This window comes from Gastrolobium bilobum, unplaced genomic scaffold (genome assembly GCF_033153095.1).
Source record: "Gastrolobium bilobum isolate Gb01-03AN ecotype WA unplaced genomic scaffold, APGP_CSIRO_Gbil_v1 utg2155, whole genome shotgun sequence".
Classification (NCBI taxonomy): Eukaryota; Viridiplantae; Streptophyta; class Magnoliopsida; order Fabales; family Fabaceae; genus Gastrolobium; species Gastrolobium bilobum.
The window spans coordinates 508050-522500 of NW_026898746.1; the positions used below are offsets into that span (position 1 = coordinate 508050).

The 14451-nt window shown below is 32.9% G+C and overlaps 2 protein-coding genes across 2 annotated transcripts; one reads left to right on the top strand and one right to left on the bottom strand.

Annotated features, from left to right (window-relative positions):
- Window positions 1-6841: 6841 nt before the first annotated feature.
- Window positions 6842-7852, top strand: LOC133283787 (zinc finger protein CONSTANS-LIKE 2-like). The gene is made up of 2 exons (XM_061480699.1): window positions 6842-7371; window positions 7513-7852. Exons 1-2 carry the CDS (start codon window positions 6931-6933, stop codon window positions 7627-7629), a joined length of 558 nt encoding a protein of 185 aa, XP_061336683.1. The 5' UTR covers window positions 6842-6930; the 3' UTR covers window positions 7630-7852.
- A 4541-nt stretch (window positions 7853-12393) lies between these two features.
- Window positions 12394-13823, bottom strand: LOC133283803 (replication protein A 70 kDa DNA-binding subunit B-like). Its single transcript, XM_061480713.1, has 5 exons — window positions 13795-13823; window positions 13169-13301; window positions 12918-13075; window positions 12709-12832; window positions 12394-12579 (listed from the first exon to the last, which is right to left on the bottom strand). The coding sequence occupies exons 1-5, from the start codon at window positions 13821-13823 to the stop codon at window positions 12394-12396; spliced, it is 630 nt and encodes a 209-aa protein (XP_061336697.1).
- Between the last annotated feature and the right edge of the window lie 628 nt (window positions 13824-14451).

Sequence of the window (14451 nt, forward strand, 5' to 3'; positions counted from 1 at the left end):
ATGAACCTTGTTTTCCTCTCTTATGACAGCACCCACTCACACAGCAATTTATACTCACCTTCATTTTTTTAATTGAACTTCTTAGGTACAACAAGGGCATATTGCGAGTATCAAATTCTGATATTGCATTGTGTCTTATTTTGCTAGTATTTGCTTACTGAGTGTTGGCTATCTACTTGTGGTGTCAAACGTATGCAGTGAAGTGTACAATTTTTGGACTCATTTATCTAAGTGTTGTTATCATCTGATGATGCATTGTCTCATTATTTTTGCTGGTTACATGTGTGTTGTCTATTGTATATCTTGTGGTGTGCTATTTGAGTTATAGACTGAATCCTAGTGACTAATCTGTGGTTTCAAAAATAATGAACTATTTCTTTAGTTGTGGATTGATAATATGAAGTTTCCTATATTTTGGTTACTATGGAGATATAATGTTATTTTCATTGTTTCCCCTGCACCACATATGTTGATATGGAGGACTGTTCAGCTGAAAAATAGGCCTCAAAATCTTAAGAAGACCATATTCATGGTCTTACAGGTTCTATCTTCCTACTTTTTTATATAGTTGTGAGATATTATTTGCTTTGTTGAAACTTTCTCACATGCTTTAAATTCAGTATCACTAACATGTATTGATTGTGCGTTAGTGTATATTGTTATTTTCTGTGAGGACACAGCTGATTTTTAAGTTTGGGGTAGGTACATATGCTGAGTTTGAGAAAAAGATAAAAATTTACAAAATTTTGAACTTTAGCAATTTTATTTTTCTGATTTATCTATACATAGTAGCCATTAATATGAACTCAGGTTTGTTTGTCTTTGATGTCTTGTCAGATTAGTATTCAATTTCATTCTGATTTGTTAATTAAGCACACATCAACAGTGTTACTTTCCATAAAAAGGTTGCCACATAGCTTAGCTTAGTTAATGCTTACATCACTGGATTTATACCTTAGTAAGGATTTGAACCTAAACACTTGAATTCTATTGTTGAGTGGTCACTCTACATTGGAGTTCTTGACCTAAATAAGTCCTAGACAACTGGTTAGTACATTTCCACATGATAAAGACACTTGTTTGTGATTGAAAAGCCTAGAGCCAAATAGCCTCCCATGTATTTTAATTTAATCCTTTGCAACCCCTATTTGAGCCTAAGCCTTTTCTTTCATGATGTACAACCTGCAAAGTAGCAAGCCAAATCCCCTTAACTACCTTGTTTTGGAAGCTTTAGTATTTAATTAATTTTTCCTAGTCTAAAAAGACTTAAACAGTAAAGAATGGCAGGAAGAAGCCAACAAAAAAAAAATAGGTGTATAAAAAAAAAAGGGAGGAAGAACCCCTAGTGATAAAATAAAAAAGGATAGGTGGTGTAAGAAAAAGGAAGAAGAAAATGAAAGTGAGAAAATGCAAGTGTATAAAAAAAAGAGAAAAAAAAAATTGGGCAGAAAAGAGGGAGATAAAGAAAGAAAATAAGGTTGCATTTGATGAAAGGAAGTAAGCTATGTCAAGAAGAAGAAGAAAAAAGTAGTGTCTTCCTGTCATTCACCAAAATAAGTCTTATAAGTCTATTGAGAATTAATTAGACACTAGAGGACATCCATAGTTAGCCAAGTGACCTGGAAAAACAAAAGACCAAACCCAGCCCCATTACAAGCCTAAAAGACCTTTTGATGGAAATGGAAAATTAGACATTAAGTGTCTAGGTAAAATTTAGGATAGGATACAAAAATGCACAGCTGATGATGAGAAACTAACTTTTTAAACAAAGTGAGAAAAATATATAGTGAAAAAGACCAGTGAGGAATTATTTGATTAAACATTGGTCTGATATGAGTTATGTGTGTAATTATTTGTTAAGAACTATAACACTGATTTCTATTTGTTTAATTGATAGGTTAGTTTGAATTGAATCACTGATATGATATAGATAGTAATTGGCAATATGACTGATTAAAATTAATGGCTGTGATGTATAATGATAAATGGAAAATTAAACTGGTTTCGATTGACTGATAAACTGAAATGGTGGAATAGAAAATAGCTGACAATTGCTTGAGAACTACTTGATTACTTGTGGACAAGCAATAACCTAAATTTGGGGTATTTTGTTAGTCTTAAATTCTATTCAAATTAGTGATATTTCTCCTATATTTTATGGGCTAATTTTGTCAAAGTGCAAGTGAAATTGGGCCAACTTAAAGAAGTAAGCCCAAGTTGATAAAAAAAAGAATTTTAACTTTTCACTAATTATTTTTCATAAATTACTGTAGAAAAGGACACATGGCAGATAAAAAAGGAATAAAGAAGATGAGATGGCAACGTGAGGACCATTAGATGTTGTTTGATCTAAGGGATAGCATCAACTTGGAGCTTAAGTTTTAAAAATCAGAGTCTTTGTTTTGTAATAGAGAAAACTCAGATTCGTTAAACTCAGAATTTCATTGTATTCAGTTTTTCATATTTTGAGCGTTTTAGTTTTCTTTGAAAGTTTCTTGGAGATACATACACGAAGGATTTCATTATTGATGGGATTCAAGAGGAAACAAATTATGCCTGCAAGCTTCTGGATCAGTAACTTCGTGCTTTAGTTTTTCTTAGTTGTAACAATTTGAATTTGCAGAACATATTGGTCTGTTACCTTCAACTCGTACTGTTTCTGATTTTTGTAAATGAAGAACTTGTTTACTTTTATGTCAAAATCCATTCTTCCTTTAATCTTCAACATGCATTGCTAATTTCATTTTCTAGAATTCTGATGAAGATGACAAGTACCCATTAATCGATTCAAACTGCTGTACATTTTCTTGATGTTTGATTAGTGAAATTATTTTGGTTTAAGTTCCATGGGAATGGACTTAACAATTCTTACATGAACTTGTATTGGAAAATTTGAGTTTATGCATCTCATTAATTCAAGATTCCATGATTAGGAATAATCTGGTAAAGAGTTTGATTTTAAGTCATCAATGAATTGATTCAAGATTAAGGGATTAATTTGAATCAATTATAGAACTGAATTTGGGAAAGTTTAGTTAAGTTCTACAAAAGTCAGATGCCATCAAGATAGTTGCTATAGCAGTTAAAACACAGACATGCAACTTTTAAGGAAAAGCCATTGAAATCAGAATTCTAGATTTTTAATCTTGATTCTAAACTCAATTAAACGTGTTCTTACTATTCTTGATATAGTATTCATTTTAGAAAATACATTCTTGAAGCAATTCATTCATCTTCAAGAAAACTAAAAAATAAAGAAATTAAATTTCTCATTCTCTGTGAACGATACTCGAATTCTTTTTGAATTCTATACTTTCTAAAAAAATCAACACCCAACATGTGGCGCATGATACAACCTACCCTTTTGTTGGTATTCTAATCTCTTATTTATAACATATGTTTAGATGGTTACTTGCCACTATCCAGAGAATAGAGAGGTATGTTGGTTGGTGAACATCCTATTTGTTGGGTTCGTGACTCGTGATGGACCCTGCCTATTTGATGGGTGTCCTAATATCTTGTTTTAAAATATGTTTAGATGGTTACCTGTCACTATCCAGGGAATAGAGAGAGGCATACTTGAAGAAACAAAAAACACGCAAAAGAAAGCGTAAGCTTGAGACGAAAATCCTCTAAGAAAGAAATCTAGCACAATTGCTTATGAAAGAAGAAAAACTTGTAGGGTAAAATTTTTATCCCTTTACAGAGAGAAACATTTGTGTGAGGTATTTGTGAGTAGATCTATCATTTTAGAAGGAGAAGTCCTTTAGTTATTGAGGCAAAGTAAATCTTTGTGTAAAGCCATTATTTATTATGGAAGTTTTCTGGACTTAGTCACGTAATATTTACTTTTAATGTCACAGAGAGTTTTCATGTTAAAAGTTTTTGGGGTTCTATATTCTTGCTGTCTATATTTGTTTTTCATTTTATTGTTTTGTTCATCAATACTTCCGCTGATCGGGCTGGTGAAAGCCGGGCTATTTGACTGAAAATTAAGTGCTAGACTCCGAAATACAACACTATTTGGCGAAATATAGGTGGACTGGATTAAATTTAGATTGAAATGCCAAGTTCAAGCCACACGTCACTTAAATGAAAAACAGAAATGAATAAATAAATAAACTGTGCCGTCATAATCATTTACAATTTTAAACTCTGATGATAACATTCAAAATGTGTTTCGATGTTCATTAAAGAGACAAAATAGTTTTACTTTAAGGTTTAGTTCTTTTCTTTAAAAAACTTAGGCAATCTTCTTAAAATTTTCGAAATCTAATTTTTAATTAAACATATTTTTTGAGATTTTTTCTTTTATTTCTCCACCATTTATCATTTGTTCGATCAACCCAGTTCAAATCGGACAGAATCACGAGAATGGCAAATTTCTCTTTACTAAGTTTTTAATTAAAAAAATTAATAAGATTAAACACAATTATATTTGCCCTCAAAACCTAACATTACCGGTACAGAGTTTGAACAACTACTATCCAATGGGACACAATTGGAGCTAGAGGTGTGCCTTATTAACTGGACCCTCTTAATTACTCGGCTCATTATCTGGTCGCCCCGCATTGACTTTATCAAGTTGACCCGTTTAGAAGTATTACCAAGAATTGGACAAATTCATATTAACCACAAAACTTGTTTGATTTCTTCCCTCGGAAACCAAGGCGTTTACGCGTGGAGTTCTTAGATGTCACACTGGTCGTGTCACCCTCTCGACTCCTTAAACCATAACAACTTTATCTACACAGTCCTTTCCTTTAGTCTCTATTCAAAGCACCTCTCATCCTCTGCCACCATCCATCCACTCATGCCTTCTCTCTCTCTCTCTCTCTCTCTCTCTCGTTCTAGTGGTTATAACTTTCATTATAGTTTTTTTTTTTTTGGCACAGTTCCATTATATTGTTTAGTACCTATTCGTGGCTATTCATCGACTACAGCTCTGCATAACAGATTTGCTAGCCACGTAGTTCAGACCCACGTGTATCCACGTGAAATCTTTCCTTTTTTCTGACGAAATATCCATGTGTAATCTTTTTTTTTTTTTTGGAAGATTCCATAGAAAGAATGTTTCATCTAAAAAACCAACCAATACTTAGTGTTATTATTAATGTTATTATTAACTAATTTCATCGTTAGATTCATTATATTGATCCAACGGTTATATTTATTTTTATCTTTGTATGGATATGATTCACCATATTTAATGTGAAAACATTAAATATGAGAAATCATAACTATATAAAGGTGAAAATAAATATAAAGTATTAAATATGAGAAATTATAACCAGATGGAAATAAATACGATCTAATGGTAAAATGAAATTGATTGGTAGTAACACTAATTGGTTGTTACAATATCCTACCTCTTATTTCATATAAATATATAGGGAAGGATATTGTAACAACCAATTAGTGTTACTGCCAATGTTACTACTAATCAATTTTACTGTTAGATCGATTATGTCGATCCAACGATTATATTTATTTTCATCTTTGTATGGTTATGATTCTTCATATTTAATGTGAAAGGATTAAATATGGGGAAATCATAATCATATAAAGTATTAAATATGAGGAATCGTAACCTTACAAAGATAAAAATAAATATAACCGTTGGATTAACGTAATCGATCTAACAGTAAAATTAATAGGTAGTAACACTAATGAGTTGTTACACTATCTCTTCCCATTAAAATATGTATATGTAGAAAAATAAATGTAAAGTAATTATACTTCGATAATAAATCATGAAAATAACGTGATATGGGTATAGGTAGAATTTACTAAACATTACAAAATCTTGACATGCCACCAATCATTACAAAAAATGGACCACTTGAATTACATGGAGCATATCTCGAAATCTATATTTTCACAAATACAATATTATCTTTAGAGAAGCCCAGGTGATTCTCACGTGGGTTAGGTCCGAGAACATTTTTTGATGTTCTCTTCCAAAAATAAAAAATGGGAGTAATAAAGAAATTCAAACGGAACAATTTTTATTTTTAATTTTGAAAAAAATACCACCTAATTTTTAGTGATCTGTACCATTGAAAATTTTCTCTGGATACATAAGCAGCTCCCAGATCGGCAAATATCACGTGGATCGGGTCCCACAGAAGGCCACGTTGGCAACGTCCAAATAGGCAGATCAGCTACAAAACGGAGAGACAAAAGATCAGATAACAGATAGACAGACAAATATTTATATAAATTTAATGCACTTAAATTGAGTATATTCAAATAATTATTAAAATATATTAGAAATTATTGGACAGGATAATTTGATATTGAACGGTTGATTTTTATTTATTCAATTACACCAATTAATTAACTATTAATAAATTATAACCATAAAATTGATAAAATTTAATAATTTAGATGAAAGAAGTAAATTTTTAACTAGCAAATTTTTTAAGTTAAGAAGTAAATTTCTTCAATAACATTACACATCCAAAAGGCCAAAGAAATGGTGAACAATAATGTTAGGAGCAGAGTGCACTTTTTTATTTATTTTTTATTTTTCTATTTCAAGAGTTCTTGAACTTATTCTTATCTTGAAATCCCACCCGCAAATGAAACTAATACGTGGCATTCGCGCTTCATTTTCATTTCGCTAGAAAAGTAATCACCTGTGACAAACCCCACAGAACTCATACACAATTCCAATAGCAAACCTCCAAGTAAGTAAGCAAAACGGCTCCGAGTTTTTCATGGCATAGAGAGAGGAGAAAAAAATAAATATCCCGAGAAATCCGACAAAGATATTATTTTACTACCATTTCGTATAAAATGACGATAACAACCTAAATCACGAAATACTGTGATACAAGTTGCAAACTGTGTTGTTAGGTTGTTGCTCCTATTATCTATTTATGTTAGTGCCCAGAGCGAGACAACAACAGGATCAGAAACAAGAAAATGGAGGAGTGCTGTGCGCTGTGTGAGAATAGGGCCATGATGCACTGTGATTCGGACCAGGCTAACCTATGCTGGGACTGCGACGAGAAAGTTCACAGTGCAAATTTCCTAGTAGCCAGACACTCGAGAATTCTCTTATGCAGCCTCTGCTATTCTCACACTCCGTGGAAGGCTTCAGGCCCAAAGCTTACACCCACTGTTTCCTTTTGTCATCGCTGCGTGGCTGATCGACGCGCCAGATTCAGCCACGTGGCAGATAATAATCACCATCTTTGTGATTACGTGGATGATAATGGGGAATATAGTTCTGATCATATTGATGATGATGAGGATGAGAATGATTATGATAGTGATGATGATGATGTTGAAGAAGGAGATGACGGAGAGAACCAGGTTGTGCCAATGTCCTCTGCTTCTGCCTCTTTTTCTGTCGATTCAAATGTAAGTTTTCTTATTATTTGTTTAATTCTATATGGATTTTTGTTTTCTTATGCGTTCGTTTATTTATTTTTATTTTTTTATAATTATTCAGAGATAAAGATTTGACAGTATGAGCAATTTTTATTTTATTTTTTATGACAGATGCTGGATGAGACAGTGTGTTCTTCATCTCAGATGTTCTTTGCTAGTGATGAATCAACATCTATGAGCGTCTTAAGGCCATTGAAGGAGCATCGAATTAATGAGCAAAGTAATTGACCATGGTTGAAGATCGAATGGTTGGTGAAGATCCTGTGCTGGTGCACCCAACTTGATAAGAGATCTGAACCGTTGATAATGATATAATAATTATTAGACTATATGTTAAGTGCTAACTCCCATCTATCTCCGAAAACTAGATAGTTTATAGGTCAACTTCAATTTCGGGGTAGATTTTAGTTTCTTATTCAATTTTGTAGTCAATTCCGTTGATAATAACTTGTGGTTCATATTTCATAAGGATGTATATATTTCATATTCCATTTTTATTCCTTTTTGCCTGCTATTTCATTCCTATCTTCTTATCTCTCGTGTAAAACTGCAAAAATAGAGGCTTGATTATTTTTTTCTTATTTGGTGTGGAATGTAATTTATTTTTAAGGGTGACAATTTTCGATCTGACCAATTAATTTTAAAATTTATTATTATATTTATGAATGTATTTCTGTTCGAATCCTATCTTTCTTCATTAACAAATGAAGCCGGGTCATGGTGACTGGTGAGGGAAAGATGGGTAGTTGTGGCATATTTTGTGAGGAATATACGTGGCAGTTGAAGAGTTGTGGGTGTTTTGGCTTTTTGTAGCACCATACGTTACGCATTGGTTACGAAGTACGAATGCAATGTATGTAGCGGATGGAATGCGAAATGTATGGGCTTGCCTACATATGTGATAATGGATTTTCTTTAAAAAATAAAAAAAATGTGGGATAATTTTGGTTCTGTTATCTTGCTCGCACTTTGCCTTTATCTTTTCCTACTTTTCTTGCTCAGGCTTCTCTTTTTCATTTTGGGAGAGCGTGCATGATGGCGAAGGGAATTGTGGGGTGCTGAAGTTGAGTTGAAATTATTATGCTTGTCGTGTAGCTTAATTAGGTAACTGGTCATTTATGTTGAGTGTTGAAGGACATATTGTAGCTAGGATTAGAATTTGATTCACAAATGTGATATAATTATAGACTTAATAGTAATGAAATTTTCCAGTATTTTTTTTTAATATTTTCTTATATGAATAATATGTATGATTTATGTTAATAAATTAAAATTTAAAAATATCCATATAAAGTATTAAATCACCTTCGTCATGGGAACCTTTCTTTTTCGTTTATTTTTTTTCATCTCTCACTTAAAAAGTCTACAATGCCTAAAAAATCAAACTTTTATTCGTATAAAGTGCTGCAAATAATACGAATATCTAACTAAAACATATGCTATATATATAATGGTACCCTACAAACACGGGCGGACCCAGGGGTTAGGGACTATGGCCTCTTAAATTTCAATAATATTGGTTAGGTCATATTGCGGGAGTGGAAGGATATGGCTTTGAGCTCTTATTACGCCTAGATATCTATGTTTAAATACACAACCTCTCACTTCTCTGCTTTTTTGTTTTCATTAACATTTTTTTTTCTTTTATTTAATCTTAAATTTTGTCTTGAGGATATGTATGTTTTCATTACCTACATATGCACCGACACTCCAAAAATTCTGACGTATTATGCGCGACGATTTTTGACACTCTCCGACACTAAACACATTGCAGAAGCTCAAAAAATGGTTCAAAGTTTATGTTGCGCTGCGTTTTTAGTTCAAAATATTAGATTCGTTGAATTATGATTACTATTTTATTGAGTTTAACATAAATATTTGGGATATCTTATGTTTCTTTGCAAAATTAATGGGTATTATAAGTTTAGCTTCATTTTTTTGTTAAATTATTAAATATTAAATATAATATACACTACATAAATTAAAATATTATTTAATATCAAAACATGTCCAAACGTATCAAAATCTAACATTTTTAAATTAATGTATCAGAGTATTCTATCTTGTGTCCCATGTTAGTGTCAGTACAACCTAACATAGAAGTATCGATTGACTTAATTGTGATGGAGATTAGACACCTTGCTCTATTGTAGAGCTAAAGAGGAATTTAATTTGTTTTATTTTATTTTATTTCTCTACTGCTTCATGGATAGATTATTCTAATTTGAGCCGAGTAGCCGAGTAAGATTTTAAGGATGATAAAATTTTTTTTTCAAGTTTTAACACACTACATACCAGAATTTGAACTCGAGACCACTAATTAAATTAAAACATTTTAATTTCAATAAATCCACATATTTGATGGTAAAAATTGTGCTTTTTTTAATCCGGAAGAGCGACTTTCAACATGGTTGATAAACTTTTCTTCATTTAACATAGCATTTATTTTGATTTCTGCCACAACCTACTTTATTTGAATAAAATCATATCTTACATTGATTTAGCTAAAATAATTTGTGTCAGTTGATCCACATGTTTGCTGGTAAAACTCTCAAAATTTCTTATTCTTTGGCTAGAATATGAATTTTTTATGTGACTCAAGGGTTGATCTTTTTTTTATTTATTTCTTCACCGTTTCATTGATTATTTGACTAATTTGGTTTGAGCATGACAACACCAAAAAGGCAGCATGTTGTATATGCAGTAGTCAAACTTGAGGCTACTAGTTAAGCTAAAACAACCCTAAGTCTTTGATCTACATATGGTATATATATATTTTTTGGATAAACCATAAATATCTTCCATGGGAGGCAATCTTGTTCGAGACAGATCCAGGATTAGGGCTATAAACCACTCGCAAAGATAGTAATGGAGAAAATCGAACTCATGCTCTCACCCCACCTTTTTGTAGGAGCAATTGCATCATGCGAAAGCGTTAAGACCATTGTGATTTGGATGTATAAGGATCATCATGGTTTTATCAATTCCCTCTTTGATGGCGCATATGTGAGATGATGATGTTGCACACGCTTAAGTTCTTTGCGTCACAGCACGAACTCATGAACTGTTGTATCACAGCACGAACATGTGTTTTGGCAAACCTTCCAAACTATCTCTCGAGGAGGAAGGGGAAGTGTGTGGGCACTAATCAGATCTGAGCTTGCCTCTTTCTCACAAATGACCTAGGAGGATGATGACTTAAGTGGTAGTATTTATATGGGTTCCAAGAAATCGTAGCTCTAAGCTCATTGGGCTTCTAGGTTTCTTGGGCTCTTCTCATACTAATAGCCCAATTGGACTTTAGTAAAAGTGCACAAACCCAACAATCTCACACTTGCTCTTTTGGATACAAACTCAAGTTGAAAAACCCAAGACCATGTAACCCACAAGTCATCATCTATCTGAAAAAACACCTCATCCCTTGTCTCAAGCTAGCTTGAGGATCTACCATCTGTTATTAATCAAGGCTCCTGATAATCATCGAATGATTATCTAATTCGGTGCTACTCCACTAAAAGCCCGAACTTGAACTCCAAGATTAACAACACTTATAACATGAATATGCATCGAGCCTTTGTAGAATGTCTATACTTGATTGACAAGTTTTCTGTAACTCAATCAATTATTTATTCCCTTGACTATGATAGTTTCTCTAATGGATTACATGCACTGGCCAGTGTCTTTAATATCCAAGTACCGAAACATATCAAGGGGACATATCCTACAAATTTCATGTTGTTTATCTCATAAATACCGATAATCAAATAATCTCACTCTCAAAATACCGAGTTATTGGCAGTCAATAGATCGAACCTCACCCGTTGGTAAATCAAAGAATGAAAACTATTTGATTACCTATTTATAATAAACTCAGGATTAAGAGCAATTACATAACTATAGTTAACTGGAGATTTGATACCTTATGACAGAAAAATAACCTTAATCAAATCTCTCCTTGATCCTTTCAAAGTGAATGTTAATTCACACCAATATTTTACAATGATTCGGACAAAACCATTTCATAAAATATTGCAGCTTAAATAAAGTGTCCAACTTTATTTTACTGTGAATCTATTCATCAATTGTGAGAACCTATGATCATGTCCTCCATGAACGTATCCATATGATCATATACTCCACAATTGATCTGGACCTTGATGTTTGTAAATAGTGCGCAAAATAAATAACTGATACCTGATATGTAAAATTCAGAAAATGATTACATTATTTCATTGTCATACTCCAAGAGCACAATGAACCCAATATCTCTCACTCGCTTAATGCAAGTTTGGGATCCTCCTAAGACCCAAAGAAGTAACATGCCTCTCGAACACAAGTTCATACAAACTCTTAGTATCTGGGTCTGCAAGATCCACCTCTAATGTTATCTGAGTTTAGTGAAAAACTCATAGCTCGAGGTTGATTTCTTGAGTCAATATCCACTTGATATAACTGAATTTGTGAAAACTCAGCTTTTCAAGACTCCCACTAGATTATACCAGCATATAATCTCTCGTTCTCCAAAGATACTTGAGTACATGCTTAACACTAATCTAGTGTTCCTATAGGTCTAGAATAGTACCGTCTCACTACTCTCACTGCGTGACAGATGTCTGGTTTAAGGCCCAACATGGTATGCATAAAACTACCTTTTGCCAAAGCATAAGGTATCCAACTCATGCATTCTTCCTTCTCAGGAGTCTTTGGTTACTCCTTAGGAAGATGAATTCCACATCCGAGAGTTATAATTCTTCTCTTAGAATTCTCATGTTAAATTTTGGCAAGAGTTTTGTCAATGTAAGTAGCCTGAGGAGATGCCAACAACTTATTCTTTCGGTCTCATAAGAGTTTTATACCAAGAATATAATTGACTTCCCCAATACTTCTATACCAAAACACTAACTTAGCCAACTTTTAATGCCTGATATTACCTCCACGTTATTTCCAATAAAGAGCATATCATCTACATAAAGTACCAGAAGAACTACTGTCTTATGTTGGATCGATCAGAGACTTAATGAACGTTGAGATTATTTCTTCGCTAATACAAATTTTGGAAACTTGATATTTTGGCTCACTGTATGAGTTCAAATCCTTTTGCTTCACAATTATCTTAAACAACATTGACTTCTCATTTAGAACATTCATTTCTTCTGGAAATTGATCCAAATCTGCACCCTAAAAAAACGAAAAAGAAGAAGAAGAAATAAACAGGACACAAAACATTATAACAAATACAGCGCAAACAATGTTCAATAAACAACAAAAAATACATGTTAACCATTTCACAGGAATGATAATACAGACCCTCTTGAAATGTCGCTCGCGCAATTCACCAACGCTTATTCCCAACAAAGTAAAACAGTCTCGATCAAACAGAAGAAATGATGCAAAATCAGTGTTATCCACAACTCTGACCTGAACACTAAATCTATAGTTTTGCAAAATTGTATATCAGCAACAAATATCAACGATATGGATTAAAGAAAAATTATAAACCAAGAACAATGTATTACCTTGGATAATAATCATCCCAATGTTTTTGGCAGTTCTTACAGTACCGCTTCTCAAAATCCTCACAAACAGAAAATGGACATTTCTTGCAAGACTTGTACCACAAGTTGTATTTTCTCTCAATAGATTTTATAGTCCCATATGTGATACACGTTGTAACCTTAAATACAGTCATCGCACGTAAAAAGGAAACACCATCAATATAGACTTGATATAATTCAAGAAAAGTGAAAAACAGACTTTCAATATTTACCTCACCACAAAGCTTCACATCACTAATAGACTTCTTTTCAGTCTCCTTAAGAAAATCATTTTCGAAATAATATGAGGACTGAGTAGACAACTGAGTCAACCTCAGACTATTTTCCACACCATCAGCCGAAAGACTATAAAGCAAAAATTGTTAACACTATAAGTGAATAACCGAATAAACGTGACACATTACTTTGAGAATAAATATCACACCGTTTTTTGAACTCAACGATCTCTGCACCTTCGAATCCATGACAATCTTTGTTATATATTTTGTATTTGTTAACCCGACCTTACCTATTGAATAGAAAAAATTGAATAAAATCATAATACAGACGCCAAAATGAAAATAAAAACGATTACGACGTTATGAGTATAACTAATAAAAATAGAATAAAAACATACCCCTAAAACATTTTATCCTTCCCAGCTGAACTATTATGACGTTATGAGGAGTGTCGTTGTTTGCCAAAAGAGATTGTACTTCATCCACATAATGCTCCCACAAAGTGCATTACAGCTTGTGACCCCTACATATGAGTTGCAGCAAGAACAACATTACACACGAATCATATAAGCTAACAAAGCGGCAAATTTTTTTTTATCTAACTCAAACATTTTAAATACCTCAGGTTGTCAAGCTTCAACACAAACATTTTCGTTTTCCTACCAGAAACCACATGATCACAAACTTCCCCAATTCCTAAGATTAAACCAATGACGTCTACAAAACAAAGAGGGCAGCAAAGAGTTCGTCAACAAAAATTCAATAATTAAAAAACGAACAACATAATTAAAAAATGAACAACAGTAAGGAAAAATATATTACCCACTAAATAAGGAGAGTCAGATGATTCTTTCTCAATGATGTCATAATCAACAAAATCAAATCACTCACAGAAAGATTAGAATCAACAATCGATTTAATATCAGTCCTCAAGTTGAAGGACAAACGATATTTATGCTTGGTTGGCCTGAAAATATCGCTATTGAATCCAACTCCAATTTTTTTTTATAAAATAGCAGTCTCCTTCGTGGATTTTCTTCCGCACCTGCAAAGAACCTTTGACAGTGGCGTGGATCCTACCACCCTACAAAAAAGCGCAGCCCACTCACATCAATAACGTTAATTAAAATGATCAAAACAAAGATGGAAGATTTAAAAAACGCAGACAACTCCCTATTCATCCAATAAAACCATTTCAACATTGTCGTCAAAATCTTTACGTTGAAAGTTAGGAACTTTCCAAGCCCGAACCACCTTCACCTTAATCCTCCAGTCCT

Bases quoted from the DNA above. Each gene is read 5' to 3' on its own strand.
- LOC133283803 (XM_061480713.1), bottom strand. From the start codon at position 13,823: ATGTTTGTGTTGAAGCTTGACAACCTGAG. The intron at 13,076-13,168 runs GTAAATATTGAA...ACTGTATTTAAG, and splicing joins ATGTGAAGCTTTGTGGTGAG to GTTACAACGTGTATCACATA. The intron at 12,833-12,917 runs GTAATACATTGT...GCAAAACTATAG, and splicing joins TGGGATGATTATTATCCAAG to ATTTAGTGTTCAGGTCAGAG.
- LOC133283787 (XM_061480699.1), top strand. From the start codon at position 6,931: ATGGAGGAGTGCTGTGCGCTGTGTGAGAATAGGGCCATGATGCACTGT. The intron at 7,372-7,512 runs GTAAGTTTTCTT...TTTTTATGACAG, and splicing joins CTTTTTCTGTCGATTCAAAT to ATGCTGGATGAGACAGTGTG.